General features: G+C 26.0%; 2 protein-coding genes and 1 long non-coding RNA gene across 8 annotated transcripts in view; 2 read left to right on the top strand and 1 right to left on the bottom strand.

Annotated features, from left to right (window-relative positions):
* LOC114124482 (nose resistant to fluoxetine protein 6-like) overlaps positions 1 to 3,514 on the top strand; it is a 59,871-nt gene extending 56,357 nt beyond the window's left edge. Inside the window, exons 12-13 of the mRNA XM_027987738.2 lie at positions 999 to 1,141; positions 3,109 to 3,514. Of these exons, the coding sequence (XP_027843539.2) occupies positions 999 to 1,141; positions 3,109 to 3,282 (317 nt within the window). The 3' untranslated portion in view covers positions 3,283 to 3,514. The remainder of the gene's footprint in view (positions 1 to 998; positions 1,142 to 3,108) is intronic.
* A 1,445-nt stretch (positions 3,515 to 4,959) lies between these two features.
* LOC114124486 (uncharacterized) lies at positions 4,960 to 14,932 on the bottom strand. 2 transcript variants are annotated; one of them, XM_050208106.1, is made up of 4 exons: positions 14,772 to 14,932; positions 14,058 to 14,307; positions 6,489 to 7,383; positions 4,960 to 5,541 (listed from the first exon to the last, which is right to left on the bottom strand). In XM_050208106.1, the coding sequence occupies exons 2-4, from the start codon at positions 14,252 to 14,254 to the stop codon at positions 4,999 to 5,001; spliced, it is 1,635 nt and encodes a 544-aa protein (XP_050064063.1). In that variant the 5' UTR covers positions 14,255 to 14,307; positions 14,772 to 14,932; the 3' UTR covers positions 4,960 to 4,998. The 2 variants fall into 2 exon arrangements, with proteins under 2 accessions (XP_050064063.1, XP_050064064.1); XM_050208107.1 differs by having other exon boundaries at positions 14,058 to 14,285.
* Positions 14,933 to 15,508: 576 nt separating this feature from the next.
* Positions 15,509 to 22,765, top strand: LOC114124489 (uncharacterized). 5 transcript variants are annotated; one of them, XR_007606396.1, is made up of 5 exons: positions 15,509 to 15,639; positions 15,899 to 16,311; positions 17,885 to 18,174; positions 18,243 to 18,320; positions 19,664 to 22,765. It is a non-coding gene; the product is annotated as an uncharacterized LOC114124489 (long non-coding RNA). The 5 variants fall into 5 exon arrangements; XR_007606395.1 differs by lacking the exon at positions 15,509 to 15,639 and adding an exon at positions 15,685 to 15,831; XR_003592451.2 differs by lacking the exon at positions 15,509 to 15,639 and having other exon boundaries at positions 15,689 to 16,311; positions 18,243 to 18,333.
* The last annotated feature ends 358 nt before the right edge of the window (positions 22,766 to 23,123 follow it).

The following is a 23,123-nucleotide window of genomic DNA, read 5'->3' as shown; positions in this document are numbered from 1 at the left end:
CTAATTGAATAATACATTTCATACATAAGTATAACGCAGTTAACAAAACTATAAACTTTTATACATTATAATAACAATTTCAATTTTTTTTAAAGCCAAGGGGGGGGGGGGTGTTTGAACACCCAAACCCCCCCTAGCTACGCCACTGAGTCTATATTTGTTTACCAAAATTAGCTGTTTGAGTGTTTTACATACCTATAGCCTATAGGTATATAATTTTGAGAAGCAAGTTAAAGATACCACTAAAAAAAAATTAAATAGATAAAACTGTTGTTGTTATTGTAATTCTTAATTAGTAGTTGTTTTTATAAGTATATTATAATGGTATAAATATTTTTAATGGAAAATTGATAGTTAAAAAAACAATTACTATCTTCTTCCTCTTCATATCCTTTTGTTATTCTATAATATTTTATTTTTTAACGTAGCTCCTTATATTTTTATATATAGTATTGTATACATAAATAATACGATTAAATATATAGAGCAATACGTATTACGTAATCATAAGCGTTATTAACTTATATACATAATATTATAACGAAATAATAGTTAAAAAATGTTTTTATTTTTTTTTTGATAAAATAAACTTCAGACACGTCATACTGTCATTGTAGGCAATTGACTGTGACAACTTGAAAATAAATTATCTAATCCATAATAGATGACTAGAAATTCGTATATTAAATAGTGATAGCTTAATCTAAAATATTTATTTCAATTTTCGTCCAAATAAAAACAATTATAATTGTGACTTACATCCGAGGTATTTATATAAGTACCTAGTTATAGTAATTACCTATGCAATTTTCCTTTTGGCGTTTACGTCTATAAGTAGTAGCGCAGTCCAAAAGTCTATTTATTGACAGATTTGTATTGTTTAATTTTTCTCCATGCCTATAGGTACACATTTAGATGTTTAATTTACAAAATGATTATTGTATACATTACTTTTACATAACATTTTACTTATATTTCATTATTATATATATATTTAGGTGTCGTATCGTCGTTGTTTTCTTGGAAAGGATTTATCGTGTGCACACGTCTTTCCTACACGTTTTACTTGACACAATTTCCGGTATTCTTCTACAACGTCGGAAGCCATCGTTCTGCGTTGGAATACAGTTTTGGATTGATCGTAAGTATTATATTATATTATATAATGTACCTAAAATAACTGTGTACTGTGTAGTCATCACCCATCACCTTATTCCCATTAAACGCCTTACACGATTGATATTCGTTCATCTGTTTAAACTTTCATTGTCGGAAGTATACGGAATCTCCGTGTAGTGAGTGATATATAAGTTTCATTGTTCGCGAGCTGTTAAATAGTAAAAAAAAAAAACAATAAATAAATAAAAAGCTACTCAAGGAAAACAGAAAGAAATATTTAAAACTTTTAGATCCGGCACATTTTTTTTTTATAAATAATTTATAGTTCACTAGCGAGTTTGCGACATCTAAGTCAGATTCGTATAATTATAACGTTCAAAGTTAAAAACGGCCCCGTTTTGTACATTTTAGCATTTAATGGCCATGATTTAGCTTGTTTTTTTATGCGATATCAATATTTGAATTAAACAAGACATTTATTTCGATCCGAAAATCCTGAATATTTTAAATTGACAATAGCTCGTTTTGCATACTCGACCAGACGCGAGAATATTATATATTCGCATAAATCGTACATATAGTGTTATATTATGTGCACCTATTATACCTATATCGATAATTTAATTTTAAACGGAAAAAAAATTCTCGATTTATTTCCAAATTTTCGTTGACAATGACATTATACATTTATGTATTTGTAATTTGTGTACAAAGCAACAATGATCCACAATAGAAAACAAAAAAAAAAAACAGAAAAGTTTAGTGCGCAACGTCTACAGAATAATAATGCGTAATATATGTATAGGTGTGTATATATAATATGCAAAGTAAGATTTCATATTCAATTTATGATTGTCGCGACTCATGTAATAAATCAGATTTGCGTCTGGACATCACTAATTATTATTATTACCGTGATTTATGAATAACATAAAGTCGATCGTTGCGCAAAATCGGTCGAAACACACAGACCTGTGGTGACACTTAAACCTATATATCGTTCCAATATACAAAACCGTTGCAGGTGGCATTGTACGCACACCGTATCGACTGATGTATTTCGTACACGTGGTATATGCTAATATTTAATCAAATATACTGCACGGTAACAGTACCGTTTATATAGCGATATAATCTGCGTCTCGACGAAATTTCGTTGAAATTTATTCGCAAGGTCCCAGCAAACTTAATATCTCGGCATAAGTGTGTGTTCGTTGAATATCGAATATTCACTAAAAAATAAACCGCTTCGAGTATGTTTGTCTAAATTCTAGCCGGTCGATAGGTACGTTCCGTACGTCGAGTAGACGATAGCTAGGTGTACCTAAATTACATGGACGTCTCCAAAAAGGACTTGATTTATGTAACGATTAGTGTGTGGATTAAATGCCCTAAGAACTATAAAAAAATAATCATAAATATCTTTTTAAAGCAATAACGCCTTTTGAAAGTGACCGAAATGTTTTACAGTCATATATCTATGTATGCAATCGACATCATGAAAACGACGATAATAGAAAAGACATCAAACCTTTATACACATCGTTAAATATCTGGCGAAAAGTTATGAATACCGTCATTGATTTATTATTTTAAATTTACCGTTTTGTGTTAGATGCAAAATTAAAATTGAAGAAAATAATATTTTACGCATACACTGTGTGAAAATATTATAAATCGTATTGTGTTATATTATCTCGTTTTAAACACTTCGTTTTTAAATCTAAAATCATATTTATTAGTTATAAAATCGAAACTCCGAGGAAAATCCTCACGACTCTTGCTTTAACCCCCCCCCCCCCCCTCTTCTCATCGTCGTGTCTAAAATATGCTCCCGCAGAGTGCAGCGCCGGTCCGCCACTTAAAATCTCCTAATCAGAAACCAATAAGCATATCGAGGCACCGTCCTGCGATCGATATAATAACACAATAATTTTATTTTTTAATTTTAATTTTTTATTTCATCGACGACGTGCTTTTTTGCCGCAGGTAAACATCAAGGAGATCTTGGCCATCATCATGGTGTCCGTGGCGCTTACCTTGGCCGTCGAGATGCCGTTCAACAACATCAGAACGTCGTTCGTAAAGAAGTCCAGACGTGAGACGGAATCGCCGACCGCCGCCGCCGTAGGAGGCGACACGGAGTCGCGTCGCAACCGATGAGATTTCTTCGAGGGCACAATATTATATAATTCAACAATCATTATTATTCGTCATCTCGGTCGTCGATCACATCGTTCATCACACATACGCGTACACGCCGTCAAGCTCAACAATTTCCATTTAGCATTTTAGGTTTTAATAAATATAGGTTCACCACTCGCTCTCATTCTCACAAGACGTTCATAACGCGTTTACCTAATTTTTTTTTTTTACATTTTTTATCGTTTTTAAACGGACACTGAAAGTCATAATATTATCAACAGTCGCACACTACTAACTCGCGTCGTCAATTCACAAATTTGCCCATTGTTTCAACATACATAATATATTATATTAGACTGAACCCACGCGCAACGCAATCGACTTGCCCTGCGCTGTCGTAGTAAATTTTAGTATCGATGGATAGTTTATATAGCGTACAAAAAAACGTTAAGCTCAATAATTTATTTATTATTCAGCTTAACAATATTATACCTACTTGCCATTTTAAAACACTGGTGTACTTTTAGATTATATTATTACGTGTACATATTATACGATTCAGTATAGAATTAGTTATTTATCATTATTACCTATAATTATATTAATATTATCATCAACGTACTAAATACTTAATGAGCTCATGATATGAAGTTCTAAATGCATAATATTTATTTATTTGTCATATTATTATATTAATTTTGGGTGTTATAAAAAATAAAACCATTATACATTAAACCTATTGAGATATATCATGTACTATACTATATTATTATATTATATTATATTTGTAGTTTTTAATAATAATAAAAAAACAAATTAAAAATATATAGTGTTGATGAACTGTATGATTCTCACTTTAGGAATTTCAATTTTTAACCACCTTGTAACATGTTTGAATTCGTATTACTACTAACACTTATGTGAAATGTCTAAGCAAAGGTTTAGCTGTATATTAGTTACCATGGAATTGATCAAAATATTATATCATTCAGCAACATTCAACTATGTGTGAAACTTTTAGTTTGTATGTTTCAAAAATAATTATCAAAATATTAGATGCAAAATTAAATCTTTTATTCATATTAAACAATAAGTTTATATTATTACTAAATTAATTACTTAACAACTTCATACATACTAGTATAGTATTAAAACTAATTATTAAAATATATATAAACTTAAATTATATATTCAAACAATCATTTTTTCAAAAAAAAAAAAACTTAAACAACAATTAAGTATCAACAATAATTCTTGTAATAAATACATTTTTTATGACAAATATTAATTGTTTTTAATTAATTTTTGTATAGTAAATTTAATGTTAATAAAATGCAGTTTTGTTGTTTAACGAAAAAAATAATATAATCCAAATAAAAATTTAATACTAAATCTAACACAAAATATAAGACAAATAAAATCAAATCAAAACTAGACTCAAAATAAATCAAATAATAAAAAAACGTTATATAAATATAATGCTACAAATGAATATATTATCCTCTTGAACACAATCATAGTAAGTTAACCCAATTATCTTAACAAATAATAGCCTTCAGTTAGTTTATTATTTCAAAAATATGTTTTTATTTTTAATTCATAAATAATTAACAAATAATTGTTTGCAATATATATTGCATTGTAATGAAGTTAAAATTAATAATCATAATGATAAATATATATATATATATATATAAAAAAAAAAAAAAATGTTGTACAAAAAAAATTAAACAATTAATTAAATGCGATAACCATAAATTCTTTGGAATTAGAGAACACTATAGATAGTTTACCCACATGAACTAATGAATACCCTGCAGTTAATTGTATAGACCTAACAGGAATATGTTCTTTGACATCAAATATGTCATACGAATTTGAAAAAGTCGATCGAACTAATAAATACCTATCATTTATAGGTGTTAGAGGTAAAAGATTTGATATTGCATTAATAGCTATTTTTTGTACCACTTCAAATTTGGATAGCATGGACTTTAAAAGGTCATACTGAAATATACTTTGATTAACAGTATAATAAATATACTTTCTAGTGCAGTCAAATGAAAATGTTTCACATTCAAGCCAAAATACTTTTAAGTATGAATCTATCTTTGTGATAAATGGAGTTGCAGTACCTTTGTTTTCTACACCAATACAATTATTGGTCACTTTGAACTGAGACACAGGTTTTAATAAGGGTATCTTTAATCTATTGTCTTGTGAACATCCTTTCATGTGATAAACAATTGCCAAATATTCTTCTATTCCTTTTTTTTTCTGAAAAATAAAACGTAATAAATGTAAATTTTTTTTTATATAAACCGATTAGGATACCTATGTAAATGTGTAATCAATATTTATACTCTATAATCTATAGCAGCGTTTCTCAATCTAGGGGTCACGTAGGTCAAAAATAATAAAATGATGATTTACAAAATGAACCTTTTTATTTAAAATTTTTTATTGAACAAAAATGCAATACCACACGTATTTAATAACATGTTACATAAGCAATGTCCGACTGTCATGGGTAAATTTTATCATTTCATAACACACAAAAATAATATTAATAATAACAATAATAATCAGTCGATTAAATGTAGATCGTAGATATCTCATCAATAAATAAGGGCCACTCCACCGCTAATGGCTTACCCAATGACCCAAGACATGGCATTTACTTGTGACAAGTATAAATTACTATATTTTATTTATAAAATTAATTTGAAATAGTATATTTGCCATTTGGTTAATCAGTTAATGGTATATTTTTATTGTTCAAATTTGTACTTAATATAGATAGTCGGGTCACTAATTGATTGACCAAGTTTTATACCTATTTTGGGGGTCACAACACAAAAGGTTGAGAAACGATGGTCTATAGTTTGAATAATAAATAATTATAATGCTGTACTAAACATAAACTGTTACCTACTATAAAATATAAGTAAGTTACAATAGTAGAGTTAAATTTTTATGCAAATTTTCATAAACTACATTTTTTTATTTATTGAAATTTTTTATGGATTTTAATTGCGAGAAAATATTTTTACGATTAGATAAAAATATTGTAAATTAAACCAGCTAAGGGCAACAATATTATTTAATTTCAAGTTTTAAAATTACTTGCAAATAAATAGTAGTTATACTTTATTAATTGAACAAGCATTTTGAAATAAGTTTCATATTTTACTACTAATAATTAATATAATTAATAAATTTACCATTATTGTGATTCCAATCATGATTCTATAATCTGAGCATTTCATGCTATTAACAATGCATCTTTTTGAACTAAATTTCAGTTCTTTATATGTTTTTCCTGTCCTCAAATCAGTTATAAATAATGTACCAGTAGAAGGGTGTACCATTGCTAGCTTATGATCATATAAATCAAATTTTGTCTCACGATGTTCATTTAAGAACTTTGAGTCAAAATCTTCTTGATTCAAGCCAAATTCAACATTTTTCCGTATCACTTTAAAAAAGCTTTGGGTAAATTCAGTTCTCACAATTGAATATACAAATATAACTGAACAAATTTCTAATACCAAGTATCTTTTGTTACCAATTACTTTGAGAGGGTATTTTCTTAATCGAATTAATTTTTTTAACTGATCAAATATTTTCAAATATTTTTTTACGATAGGTTTACTTGCTCCACTTAAAACAATTACTTGAATTGGTTGTTTGTTGTAGGCATTTATATTGACTATATAATCATCAGTACAATATGAATATTCATCACGCGGACAACGAGGTATATTAATGATTGGAAAATCGTTGTTTTTTATGTTCCTTATTATCATTATATAATGATTAAATGTTAGCCAATAGTCACATAAAGGCCCAAATAATTTTTCTGAAGCTGCTTCAGCATATCCTTTGCATTCTGAATCATGTCTTGACCTGTCATTCAGACACCGGCTATAATCAATGACTCGTATATTTAAATCATCACATATATTCGCCCAAATCTCATTTTGGTTTATATATAAACATCTCCAAGCCTTACTAACAGATTTTAAGCTTATAACATCATTGAAACTCAATTGTCGGACAATTTTAGTGATGACTTCAAGTGGAAGTTGTCTAAAAATATCATAAGGTTCAGGTGATCTAAAAAAAAAAAAAAATGTTTATATTAATAAAACAATTGGTAGGTAGTTGCCTAATAACAGGACACAGTATTATTATTAATCAAAAACTTTAAATAATGTCTTATTTATTACTCAGAATTTATTTTTGTAGTTGAGATAATAGAGGTAAGTATTTTTAAGAGTAATATAAATTATAATAGTACATTTTATTACTGGGGAATTAAATAGCTATTAATAGTTTGCATCATGATACTATAAAATATACATTTTTTATATTAATAAGTATATGATACTTTTAATATCTATTTTTGAATAAGCTATAAGCATTTTAAAAATGCTTAGCAACTTTGAAAATTCTCAGCCAATTTTTAATCCAACATTGAAGCATACGTAAACAATAATAAATTAAATTTTTATTTTTTTAAAGGTATTTATTAAAAAAAGTATTAGCTAACATTAAACAGTGACAGCATGTTAAAATTATTCAATTGAAACATTAAGTTATTTTCCATTTCAATTCATAAATCAAATTTGTTCTACAAATAGATACAAATTGTTATTAAGTCTTTATGATTAATAAATTATCATGAATAATAATATAAAATAGGAAAAAAGAGATGATTCATAATGATTTTTTAGTTTACATGTACATCATTTAATTAATAGGTAAACAAGTTTATAATACAGTCAATTCTGTTTAATAAATACCGGGTTAATAAAACCACTTAATCGGAGCAATTTTTCAACTCAGAAAATAAACGTATGCTTATAGTAAAAACGTTCATAGTTTGTCTGGGCCAAGAATTCCGATAATTGGGAAATTTTTATTGAGTATATTATATAAATTATTATCAATATTATTCGATAATATAATATATGTAATTGAACATTTAAATCTTTGGAAATATTGATAATATTTTTTCTTTAACAAGGTAATTAGAGAAGCTCCATATGTGTGTTAGATGCTTGTTCAGATTACATTTGTCAACCAATAATAAGATAGTAAGTAAGAAACAAAGTACTATTAAAATTGTTTTTAAATAAGATAAAAAAAAAAAAAAATTATTAATTAATTTTATAAATAAATAGTGTGTATAATATCATATTTTTCTTTTGATATTAAAAAATAATTTGGGATAAATCAAATGTGATTTATCGATAACAGATACCTATATTTGACCACTGTCTAGTATTTTTTAATCATCATTTAGACATTCAGTTACCATTTAGCATTTTTTCGTGTCATTTTGTTAATTGAATTTTTTTTCACGAATGAGTGTGTCTTGAATTAATCTTATACGGGTTTTGTACTGATTTAAAATGAATTATATTACAACAATAAAATATTTATACATAAATATTAAAATGTGTTGATTATTTAATAAGTAAAAACCTTTTAAATAACAATTATTTGGTTTGCTCAAAAAAGAATACTAGCACTAAAAGTGGTGGAAATTATACAAAACAAGAACCAGAAAAAACAAATTAGGACACTTTAAAAAAAAATGACTAAGAGGTGTACTAAAAAGGGATGCCAAACATATCAGTCAATAAGCGCAAAAAATCCATTTTTACTTAGACAGACCTCAATAGAAAATGTCATAGTAATTCAGCTTTAACATAAATAATAGAACTTATCTGGTATTGGTACTAATTTTATGATATCAATACATAATGCAGTTTTATGGATAGAAGTAGTAAATTTTAAGTAGCATATATACAAATTTAATCTGTAGATTATACACAGTGGACCAGTCTCAATCATTTCTATATGTTTAAATACATTAATAATATATAGGTTATAATAAAACGAAGCAAGTGGGTAACGATTTGCTGTATAGTAGGTATCAAGTGCTCTATAGATATAGTCGATATAGAGTAGCTCACTATAATAGGTTTGTTAAATTTGAATGCAACGATAATTATCATTATTTTTGAAAAACGATTCTGAACGGAGATGGTTTATCAGCCCAGGATAGAGGTTCCCAAACTTTTTATTGTACGACCAATTTTAGAATTTTTTTTAAAATTTGGCGAATCATAATATCAATGAATGATCATTTTTTTTAGTGAATGAGTTGCTTACAATAAAAAAATATAAAAATATAGTGCAACCCACCAAAACTATAATCGCGACCCACAGTTTGGGAACCTCTGGCCTAGGATATATTTTCCAGTGGGTGGTGAAAAAGGTGGTTTATGTTTTAATGACCTGAAACCAAACCTATAATTTCAGTACTTTTATAAAATAATTGTAAATCAAAATTATGGAAAATCTTGTATTAAATTTTCAACTCTTAGCAACTTATACAAATATTTATGAATTAGAAATCCAAAATAATTTGCAAATATTCATGATTTTGACAAATTTTGTCAATATTTGAACTTAAAATGTTAATAATTGTGCCAAGGTATTGGTAAAGCGTACGATCTACCGAGAAAACAGTAGATAACTAGCCAATGTGTTTTTATAATTTTTGAATAATTATAAGACTAACTCATGAAGACCTTTATGTTAAATGTTCCAAGTATTTTGACTCAGCCAAAATTTTTTTTATCAATATTTATAAAAAAAAAAAAAACCAAAAAATAAACGAATACTTCAAATGCCTATAGCCTTAAGATAAACGAGATATTTTGAAAATTAAATCATGTAAAAAAAAATGCCAATCTAAATAGCTGGTACAACTTTCAAGTATCTATGATTTAAAATTTTTGAATAATAACAAATATTTAAAATCATTTGAGGACAAATCATTATGGTTACAAGATTTTGTAAAAATTTAAAATTCAGATACTCATAACATTTTTTTGTACAATGACGCTTGAGTTTTCTCTATAGCTATTTAAAAGAAAACTTATGGAAAACTTTGAGTTTAATTTATAACTTTAGATATAAATACTAAAATTTTTTTACATTACATCTATAAAATCAATAGCAAAATTTTGTGATTTTGACATATTTCGTAAAAATTTAAACTTTAAAGCTTTTAAAATAAAACTGTGACTAACAATTTTTTATTTTTTTTAAACTTTAGACTTTGTGTTAAATTTTCAAGATTTTTGGGAAAAATTTTTTTTTTCAAAAAAATCGAAAATTTCAGTTGTCTATAAATAGCTAAAAAAAACTCAAAATATTTTGAAAATTTAACTGTGTATAGATAATGCTAATACAAATATGCGGTGAAAATTTCAAGCATTTACAGTGATTAGTTTTTGAGTTACAATCATATAAAGAATCTATTTGGTCGAAAACTGGTTTTGGGTGAAAACTCTGGTTTATCTGTCTTTTTTTTTTTTGATTTTCTCGATTTTTTTGAAAACTGTATGCTGACTTTTGACCTCAATTATAATGAATCAAGAGTATTCAATTTCCCATCAGAACCACCACTGATGTCTTAAATTTTTTCAACAAGTTATCGTGTATACAAAAAAAAAAAAAAGACAAAAATATTCGCCATAAACAAATTTATATGTTTTTTTTTTTTTAACACATAACTATGTGTCCCAAAATAAAGTGGAGTTGACTGTATTATGTGAAAATGTAAAAGTAATTTTTTCTAAGCAGAGTAAATTATATAAATAAGTTGATTTTCAAAAAAATAAGTTTTTTCATAGGTAGATAATTTTCACTCTATATAGTAATATACGTATGAATGCAATTAAGATAGGTAAAAAAAAAGTGAAACAATAACTTTCTTGGTACTTGTTTGTTATCACCTTGCCGTATACTGTGCCGTTATTGTTCCTACAATAATAATTATTGTACTTAGCTTATGACAACAATTGATTTTTTGAGAAATGGGAAAATTGCATTGTTATCTTTAATAAAAGTAAATAATATAAGACCAGGCTCAATAATTATGTCAGATTTTTGGAAAGCTTATAAAATTTTGCAGCAAGAGGGATTCCAACATAATACTGTTAACCAGTTATAATTTTGTCGAGAATTTTGTTGAACCAATTACAGGAGCACACATCCAAACATCGAGAGGTTGTGAAGTTCTGCTAAATGGAGGAATAAAATGTGTTTTGAAATTAAAAGAAATTTTCTGAAATTGTATTTGGCAGTATTTTGTGGACAACACATTTCGAGGAACAAAATGCATTTGAAACTACTAGATGTCTTTTCTCCATTTTAATTGTGATATTAATATATATTATTAATTAGGTATATATATTTTTAATTTATTATATTATAATACATTTATTTTTCTATCATTTTATTATTAATAATCCACATAATTTATTTACTTATGGCGGGGTGATAAAAAACAAGTACCCTTTCTTTCTACACACATATGAAATTCAGCTTGTACCCATAAGAAGTTATAGTAGTGAGTGAGCAAATCATGAAACTGTTACAAAGTTATATTGCTCAAACTTTGCAATGTACTCATGATGGATGGTTTTCATTTAGCAAGATCATTTGATTTGTTTTTAAAAACCATTAGATTAACAGTCTTAAAAAACGTTCCTATTTTTTTATGTTATATTTATCTTTTAAATAATTAAATGTATAAATAATAAATGAGAATTGTAAAACACCTAACAAATGTTCAATAATCAAAAAAGACTTACACTCAATGTCCATGATGTGGGCTAAAAATAATAATAATAATAATATTTAACAGCATTTTAATGACATTTATAATATAATTTTAAAACACAGGTAATAGCGGCATAGATGTTAAATAGTATTTTAGGTATACTTAGGGTTGCCAGATTTTGAAATCACCAAATCAGGACATCATAAATCATTTATAATTGAATAACCTTTTTTTCTTTTAGTATAGTTATATGTTATATGGAAATAGGTAGGTATATCTGCTTTGTTATTTAAAAATGTATTAATCAATACATTTTTTTACATCAACTTATTTACATAAACTACATTTAATATATTTATTAGTAATAAGCTAATATTGTTACTTTTCTGTGGAATGAATTTATAATTAATATATAATTAATAATATATATGTAATAATACAATATTAAAGTTATTTTTTCTCAGCTTTTATTAACCGAAACAAACTTAATGACTGACCAGGACACTGGGACATGCCATTAAAGCTGGGACAAATCGCAAGCCTAGATATATACTCGTATATCTAAATTTTGCCATGTTTAAAAGATAAAGCCTCCATCCACATTCACCAATTAGTATAGTTAAAGCTTAGAATTTTTATAGTAAATACAATTTTAATTTAAGATAGGTACTCAAATAAGGGAAGGTTGGCATAATTTTAGAACTTTCCAAGTTTTTAAATTTAAATAACACATTAATTATTTATATGTTATAAACTCGGTTCTATTTTCAATATTACTGTCACTATTTAGGATTTTCAAAACTACCTATTTTGAATGTCATTAGTTACTACAAGAATTAGATAAATAGATAGTTTATAGTTATTTAAAAAATTATAACTTAAATATAGTATAAAAAATAATAATCCGAAAAAAAAATGTGTCTCCTGAAGCCTGAACTTGTAGGGAGACAAGAATATTAATTTACTTGATTTAACATTTATATTGATAGTTAAACACAATAAATTAAATATTAATCAACTTAAACAGTTACCTAATTTATAAACCATATTGTTTGTGTAGTTTTTTGGTAATTGATAAAATTAAATTTTAAAATAAATAAACAATAAGATTTAGAATATTAGGATAATAAGCTATTCATTAAATTGCATATACATTATAAAAAAATATTTTTAGTATAGACTATAGAAGTTTTAAAATCCATACTATATACTGTATTTTAAAGAAATTAAGATGAGCTAATACTTTTAAGAAATGTTTTATAACATATTATGTTATAGTACCTATTGCTAATATTTTAGAATTTTGAAAAATTCCTCCAAAAAAAATTGCTTAAGAAAGTTGGATTTGTCAAAAAATTCAAAATAAAATATCATTAAAATAACAGGATCTTCTAAAACATATTTTTAATTATATAAAACTGTAGGAAAAAAATTATATTATTACATTAAAATCCAGTTTTACTGATAAGTTATCAGTTATTGACTCTTGTTTAATGGCCAATATTTACTTAATTACTGCTGTTTAATGGATAATTTGGCACAGTTATCTATACAAATTTGTAATGCATTCTAAATTTTATCATTTACAAATTATATTTATACCTATTTAATTTAACTCAAGAAAAAAAAACAAATATTAATAATATTCTAAAGGAAGTACAGTCTTATAAATTAATATTAGTAAGTATTTTTGAATTGATATAATGTAAATCCACAATTACACAAAAATGGATACAAGTTATTGATATTTTGTTTAGTATTGCAAAATAAAATGTAGTTAAAATATTTTCTTAAAATGTCTTTCATGCCAAATTAAAATCCAGTTAGTATGAAATACATTTAATGAAAATAAATATAAAAAAAAAAATTGAAAAATATTGTTTACCATGCAATTTTAGTGTTTTAGAAACATTTTAAAATTATGATAAATTAAAAATAATAGTTTTTCATAACATAAATATTTATTATAATGTCCTATAGTACTATTATAGTGAATAGAAATTTCAATTTGTAAGTTTAATATATAACTGTTACTCACAGCAATATATATTTTTAATTTAATTAAAACTAATAAATTGAACTCTTTTTTAAATATATTAGATGTGCCTAATATTTAATTATTAATCAATGAAAATTAACTTACTCCTCTGAAATACTGGATGATATGCTTTCTGTTCTTTTACCATCAATATTCATATTGTCTGATTCAGTTCTCGTACAATCAATATTCATATTGTCTGATTTGGTAATTGTGTAATCAATATTCATATTGTCTGATTTTGTATTTACACAATCAATATTCATGTTGTCCAATTCTATTTGAACACTATCAATATTCATATTGTTAGATTATGTTGTTGATCATAAACTTCTAGAATAAAATTAATACAGATCTGAAAAAATAATATAAAACTAATGTTATTCATTTGCATACCTACTAGCCATAATTATTATTTAGTAGGTATTCTATGAAATAACAACAATTAAACCTAAATATCACGAATAATTTAACGGACAAGGCTAAAACGAGAAATCAAAATAATAATATTATAAGTGTAGAAAAGTAATGTTACGGAAAAATCGTGAATGTTTTACTACGTTACGCGCGAGATAAAATCGGAGATTGACTGAAAATGAAAAAAAACAAAAGCATCACGAGCGATCGATCGCGATCGATAAGAATATAATAATACGAACGAATGGAAATTTTCAGAAAAACATCGTGTCCGACCAGCTCTTTTCGAGAGAGAGAGCTCACTACGCGTACACTAACGCCGCGCGGGGGGCAAACGAAAAAAAAAAAACAAAAAAAAAAACACGTCGATCGGTAGGGTAGACGCTGTACGTATTATATTACCTGAGGTGGTGTTACCAGAAATAAATAAACACGATCCGAACGGCAGCACATCGCCGTCGTCGTCGTCGTAATGATATGTGCTCGTCAGACACACGGGTATCGACGACTGGCCGCGCACCGCTGCTGGCGTCGTAGTCCGCTTGGAGACCGTTCGTGGATACCAGCAGCAGCAGCAGCTCTAATAATAATTATTTGTTGTTTTCGTCGTGCGTTACATCGGCGGCGGCGGCGGCGGCAGTGGCGGTCGTCGATAAGGATTCGGCGAAAACCGATGGACGAATTATAAAAAAAAAAATAAAAAGTCCGACGACTTGTTGCGGGTCGGCCGTAGTGCGGCGGACGAGAAATCTACGTCGATAACGATAATAACATAATAATAATAATGACGACGACCGACAACAACAATAACAGAAGCGACCGACTACGATGACAATAGCGTGTGCGTGCAGTGACGATTGTGTCGCGCGCGAGGTTACGCGTACTTACGTCTCTCTCGGTGCGTGCGTGCGCGCTCGCGTGTGTGTGTGCGAGTGTAATCGCGGTCAAACAACAACAGCGATCGAAGCGCGTACGACGGACGGAACAAAACAAAATAATAATAATAATAAAGACGATTGCTGCGTGTCGCGCGCGCGTGTGGTGTTCTCGTCGTCGTCGTCTGATCGAGGAGAAAAGAACACAATCGAATACACACACACACACACACAGACTACATTTTATTATTATTATTATTATTATTATTATGAACCGCTCTGGTACGACGAACTCGCTGTGACGACGAACGGTAAAAGTCAGATACGTTCGCGGGGAGGGAGAGCAATAATAATAATTACGAGTTATCGGCGGCGACGGGGCCCCGGTAGCGGCGGTATGGAATTCTTCGAATTCGACAACATTAGTATTATATTATTATTATTATATTATTATTATTATTATGAACCGCTCTGGTACGACGAACTCGCTGTGACGACGAACGGTAAAAGTCAGATACGTTCGCGGGGAGGGAGAGCAATAATAATAATTACGAGTTATCGGCGGCGACGGGGCCCCGGTAGCGGCGGTATGGAATTCTTCGAATTCGACAACATTAGTATTATATTATTATTATTATTATTATATTTTGTCAGAGGAATGAGCGCTCGCGACACGGATTATAAAAAACGGGTCGACCGATTAGATATTTTCTCACCGCCGCCGTCGCTCGAAATTCGGACGTAAAGTTCCTCTACACGACGGAAGCGCTACCGGCGGATACGGTCCACGACGTTATCGCCACCGCGATGTTGTTGTTAAATCCGTGGGTTTCTGCGGTATAATATTATTAGGTATCATATAGTTGTTGTTTTTTACGCGCTTTGACGAAATCGTCGAAAACAAAAAAATACCAATATCGTTATGATTCACGAGTTCACCACGATGTTTTTTTTTGTCGTCGTCGTCGTACGCCGTAGTACAACGACGATGACGAGTCGGCACGAAATACACACGACAGACCGCTGGAGTTCAAACTTCAAACAGTAACGTGTACATAGAAATTAATGTAAATTTTTAATTGTCTGTTAATATATTTATGGTCGATTGCATAAGAAATTGATTAATGGTTTACAAAAATTTAATTAACCAATTATGTACCTCTAAATCATCTTTAAAGGTCATGAGCTCACTATTAATTTATTAAATATTTAGTATTATTTCCACTTCTTCGTATTGTAACTATACTATAACTACCTATTCCGTGTAAGTAGGGTAGGAAGTTGATTTATATATATTGCACAAAGACAAGTACAAATTAATGTAGTTAAGTGTGCAAGGCAATTATAATTATTATAAATTAGTATAGATAAAAATTGTCTATCAATGATATTATGTATTTCATTATAAAGGTAGATATCACTCTGCAATCGGAATCTTTCCGATTCATGTTTATTGAAATAACTAATATTATGTCTAATGTAGGTATTATTATTATTGTATAACTACCAAATTGATAAAAAAAAAAATCATTTACTAGTACTAATCGAATGATTCATTTTTTTTTTTTTAAAATAAATTCTCAGTAAGAACAATCTTTCTAGTAAGACTTCTTACATCAACAAAACAGTACATTCTTAAAGCTTCTCAGTTTTTAAAATTAAACTGTTCTAATACAATGAATGGTCTAATATTTTTAAATTTTATATTGTGATACTGAAAATGTTTAGTAATTTCCTGTTTGGTGTTAAATGTATTAAAACAATTCTTATCACCAAATCATCACTTTTTATTAATTGCTTATTATATTTAAATTGTCCTAATAATTGACCAATTTAAAGATTAATTTAATTTAATATAGTTTAAAAAATTATTGTACAAAGTAATTGTGTAATAAATGTCAATAACTTCATTATGATTTTAATTTGTATTATACCTACTTAATCTATAATATTTGTTATAGTTCTAAAAAAAATAAAGACAATATGTTTATATTGCTCTTTAGATACTGTAGATAGAACAAAATATAATAGTCTTATATAGTTTGTACAAATAGTTGCTCGACTACACACTTTAATTTATATAATTACTTTAATTTTCTTAAATGCTGATTATTTTTTATTTAGCAAATTTTAATTGTAATTTTCAATTATGATACTTTTATCACAAATTCGAACTCCGCATTTTAATATTTTTCTGAATAACACGATGAAGTGGTAAAATAAAATGTTTCAAATTAGGTAATTTATGCATTTCTTCTTTTACTAGTTTTACTGAGATTAATATAATGAAAGCATTTCGGAAAATAAAGTATAAGACATTTATATTTATTTATATGGATATTATATTGAATAATAGTGTACCTAATTAGTTATAAATAATATTATATATTATAGTTTTTTGTATAAATATATAACAATAATATAAATGATGTTCAATAAGTAAACATTACTTTTTTCTGTGCACTTATTAAACACATACACCTATGAACTTTAAATAAATGCTTAACTTGGCAAATAAAATTTTTTTTTATCTTCTGGCTTTAACTACTATAATTATTATTTATCAGTGTATTATAGAAGTATGATAGTTATGAGAACATTTATAAAACATTAAAATAAATGTTTGTATTTTTTGTTTAGAAAACTATTTGGAGTCATACCAGTCTTGGAGGAAAATGAAAAACATTGAAGTACCTACAACAATAAAAAGATTATTTGATAAGGGCAAGGCTGTAACAGAGGAGGTCCAGGGGTCCGGATCCCCCCGAAATTTTTAAAATTAGAAATATTTTACGTAAATTATAGATAAAAATGATAAGTGTTCAATATCTAGATATTTAAAAAAATGTTGGACCTCCCCCAAATTTTTTTTCCAGTTACGGCCTTGGATAAGGGTATTTATAAGCCTTCTACTTGATACAACATTTATAGTAAGTAATATTTTTATGTTAGGAATTAATTAAATAATTAAATTATATCTTTTTGTTTTTTAAAATAGATTCAAGCTGCAATTCAAAATGTAGTTATCTTCAACGACTTGGGTTATATGTTGATACAGTCATGTTGGTTTTTAGAAGTACGAAATATGAGTAATGAATATGCTTCAAGTATATAATAATATCTATTTAATTTATAATATACTTATTATGGTCGATTTACTGATAATATAATCAGGAAATTATATGAAATATAAATAAGTATATAAAATTACTCGAATTAGTTTAAAAATTATAATGTTGTATAAATCTATGAGAGAACATAATTATATTATAATGTTTTTACCTCTTAATTTGATAATAGGTCAATTTACTCGGTACTAGTTTAGTTTAATTCTGCCAAGAAGACATTCTCCCCGCCACTCGGTTTAAGTTGATGTCCACCACTTATATCTATTGTGTTTTCTGTTATAATCAATACATTATACATTATGATTATACATAAAAATGCAGGCAATCAAAATAAGAATATATATAAAATATGAATAAATAAAATGTAAAAATATTATACATCATTCATGTATGAATAAATATAATATGCAGGAAATAATAAAAATTATGCTGGTGGCCAAAACTCTGCAATATATACATTTTATAACATCGAAAACAAGAGAGATGTAAGTGGTGGGCATCAAATAAACCTGAGTGGTGGGGGGATTACCTTCTTGGCAGGGGTCAACTAGACCAGGACCATTTACTCTAATATTAAAGCTAACAACACAAAATCAGTTCTATTGTGTACAAATTTCTTATATTGTATATTTGTAAGACAGATAAAACACAAAAGTAGCATCTTCTTAATATAATATTTTAAGAAACATTATTAATAAATAAAATGTAACCTCTTGATTCAACACCATTTAAATTTAAAATTTAATGTACTTATGAAAAGAAAAAAAACTGTACAACAATTTGAAAGATGCATTACTCAGACCCAATTTAGGGCACTTTTCACTCTTCTTATAATTGACTACACGATATAGGAAGATTTTTAAATTTCCATAGATATTTAATATATTTAATACATTTATCTTGTTCAAAAAAAAAAAATAATAATAATAATAATAATAAAGATTTTGATTAGAAATCAAGTTTAAATCATACTTAATGACTTATTTAAATCTGCATTATGAATATATTCTTTGAAACATTTTAAGCTCTTCTACTCTAAAGTTTTCACATGAATTTTTCACAATAAATATGTTTATTGTTACATTAATACATTTATTTACAATTTGTCCTTAATACATGTGTTGTTAGTTATTAGAAGTAGAATATAATAATATAATATTCAAACAGCAAATAACAGGTTTATTAAAATAAATTTAAAAATGCTTATGAAATAATATTCCATAGTGTTAATGTTAAAATTATTAAGTACTTATCTATCATGAAATATTTTAAAATAATTTTTTATTTTCAGATGCCATTAACCAAGAATAAAGTGAATTTGTTGCACTTAATTTCAACATCAGTTTACAATTAATTAAGCCATTATAGTTAAGCAAAAATCATTGATTAATTCTGTTTTTTTTTTTTTTTTTATGTTAATAGAGATTTTAGTTGGATACTGTTAATCTTGATTGTTAAGGTCAGGTAGGGCGCATGGATGTGTGACGTGTGTGTTGCTCAATTTTTCAGGTGGTCACCTATTCAGGAAACTACCAAAGTAATCGCTTATTTAACATCAGTGCCGTCTGGCAATTGATGTGTCCACTGCGCCATGCCATGCCTCTCAACCGTGTTATTTTATTTTTCTTTATATTACAACATTTTATTTTTATTTAACTGAATTAATCTAAAATAGTATTGTTAAGTATATTTAAATCAAAGACAAATTTTAATCAATGTATAAGTTTAAATTATAAAAATAAGAGTATAAGATAATAATAACTTTTTTATTAGAAATATCAAAATAAAATTTTAAATTTATTAAATTGCTGGAGATTAAATATTTTCTTTAGTAGATTTGATATTTTAACCAAAACTAATTCCTCAGTGCTTCTTATTTTTCCAAAACTATTTTTAAAAAGAATTGATGGGTGTGTAACACTATCTTAAAGATTTTATTTTCTGAGTATTGTGATGTTTTAATTGTAAAGCAATAAATAATTACTAATAATTAATAAACTAGATAATAAAAGTATAAATTATATGATAATATTTTATTATGGTACGCATTGTGATTTAATATTGTATAAACTAAAATATTTTGTATACAAATTATAAGATAAATAAATAGGTGATATATTTTTATGAAAAATACTAGACTATATTTTCAGATTAATGAAGAGATAATATTGTTTTCTTTTAAACATTGTAAAAAATAAAATAAAATGATAGATCACATTAACTTAAAATACATTTAAATATCAGTTAATACAAGTTCATTATATAATTAAGAAATCATTAAAAATATTTCATGAACATTTTTCATTTTAAAACCATGATTAAATAAATAAAATATATCTCATCAGTTTAAAGTAAGCTTATTTGTTGTTATTAATTATTTAGATGCCTTTTTCAAATTATATAATAATTAAAATAAGATATAATTACATTTGTGAGTCTAGTTAAAAACAAAGTATAAATTAAAACTATTAATACATATTAGGGGTCTCGATTGAAAACATAAATTACTGCATCCATGAACACAATCTGTATACATATGACTGAACAATTTGTATTTATATAAACCTACTAAAAGCATGAATTCAGATGTTTCAGTAATTTTCAAGTATTTTGCTTATGCAAAATATATAATTAATTATATTAAATTTAATGTGGATTTTGTACAACTAAAATGTATTTTATTATTAAATTAAAATTTTGAACGACGTAATGAAATCATTGTAAAAATTATATTATCAGCAAAATTATGTCATACAATTTGAATATATATAAATTATATAAATTTCAATATAAATAAAGTATTAAATAATATTTTAACTTTATTTTTAAGTAAAATTTGTATTTAATTAATAGGTAAGAAAATAACTTTTTTGTAGTTTATTGTACATTTAATAAGTTAAAATATTTAGAAGAGTCAAAAAGAATACTATTATAATCAGTAGGTATAGGAAAAAAATTAAACAATTTTACCTTATGGTTAGATAAACAATGCTATAAATGTAACAAATATTATGTACCTACTGTGTAACAATTGTTCAATTCATTTTATATTTATGTATTATATATTATAAATTTTATTTTATAAAAATGGCAGTGGGTTCATCCATTATTCATTACAATTTTATGAAATAAAATATTTTATATTGATACTTTTCAGTTATTATACAAACTACTAGAATTAATTATCATTCATTTTTTTTATTGAAATAAATCTAGCATCAGAATTGTTTTCGAATAATTATATTTTATACTATTTTATATAGGTAATAACAAATGATTAGGTATTGCATTAAATTTGTAATTATATATTAATTTTATTTTACTATTTTTCCTTTCGCTCACAGCATAATATATAATTAATTCTATATGCTATTATTAAAAAACAATTATCAATATTCATTGTTACATTATAAAAATAATAATATAAATATTGTATTATATACTATTTATTAATATTCAACCATCATTATAAAATAAAAATATGTATGTTATCATGTAATTTTAATAATTTTAGTCTGAAAAGACCCTGTTATAATTATTGTATATTGCATGATAAATTTTAAACATAAACTGCAAATATAAATAATATGCTTTTAAGGACAGTATAATCTTAAATGACCGAAAATGAATGTTTGAATTAAAGATAATATTAAACAAACAAGGCAATTATCATATTATGTAATTTTATAGAAAGTAATAATAGAAAAAAATGCTAACACAACAGATATTTTGACTCATATAGTAAAAAACAATTCTGTCACAAAACATGGGATTAAACATTAATTTTATTTGTGTAATGCAGAAAATATAAAATTTTTTTTAAATTAAGTTTATTTCTTCAAATAATAATTTAACAGTTATTATATTAACATTTTGATAAAAAAAATGTATACCTACCCAGGGAAGCAAAACTAATTTTAAGCCATTTGTAAAAAAATATACTACCTATTTCACCAATGAATATTAGCTTAATACCTATACTAAATATTTGGTTATTTTCAGTTATTTAAATTTACTAATAAATGTACACTCATATTATTAAGAACATATTTTGTCTTAAATGTACATTTAAATTAAAAATAAGTATAATAAAAACAACGTTAAAATGTTAATTTAAAAAGATCTCTAATATTAATTTTTTTTTTTTATTAAAATTTTATTTTTTTTTCTGTTTGATCAAAAAATAATGTTTTTAAACAGTTTTGTTCATGATATTAACTTCTGTAGTATGTTTATTTATCTATTTATTTTAAATGTTATGTTATGTGTTAGCTATAAGCTATATTTTAACTTAGAAACGTATTTAAGTCCTTGGGACAAGTAATAAAATAATAATTATCTACTTATTATATCTAATAATAATTATTTTAATTATAATCATGTTTTAGTTGAATTCTAATATTTTTTTTTTTTAACAATTTTAATTTTAATTTTTTCTATACTAGATTAAACATGAATATTGTACAGCTAATTTTTTTACACATTATTATACAGAATGGTAAATGGAAATCAATGTTATACAGCAGTGCACCTATCAAAATGTTTGGGAAATTATTATCGAAGACTTATTCGAGTACATTAAATTTATCTTATTTATCTCTTTATGTTCTAGGTAGATATAACACTATGTCACTGTACCAAGACACCTTCATATTTAATAGGGGAATCTAAGTATTATTTATATCTAAACATGATTTCTACCTATTTCTAATAGTTATCAACTGAACTAAATTGAAACTTAATGAACTATA

The sequence above is a fragment of the Aphis gossypii genome, chromosome X, assembly GCF_020184175.1.
Source record: "Aphis gossypii isolate Hap1 chromosome X, ASM2018417v2, whole genome shotgun sequence".
Classification (NCBI taxonomy): domain Eukaryota; kingdom Metazoa; phylum Arthropoda; class Insecta; order Hemiptera; family Aphididae; genus Aphis; species Aphis gossypii.
This window is presented reverse-complemented; position numbering and strand designations above follow the sequence as displayed.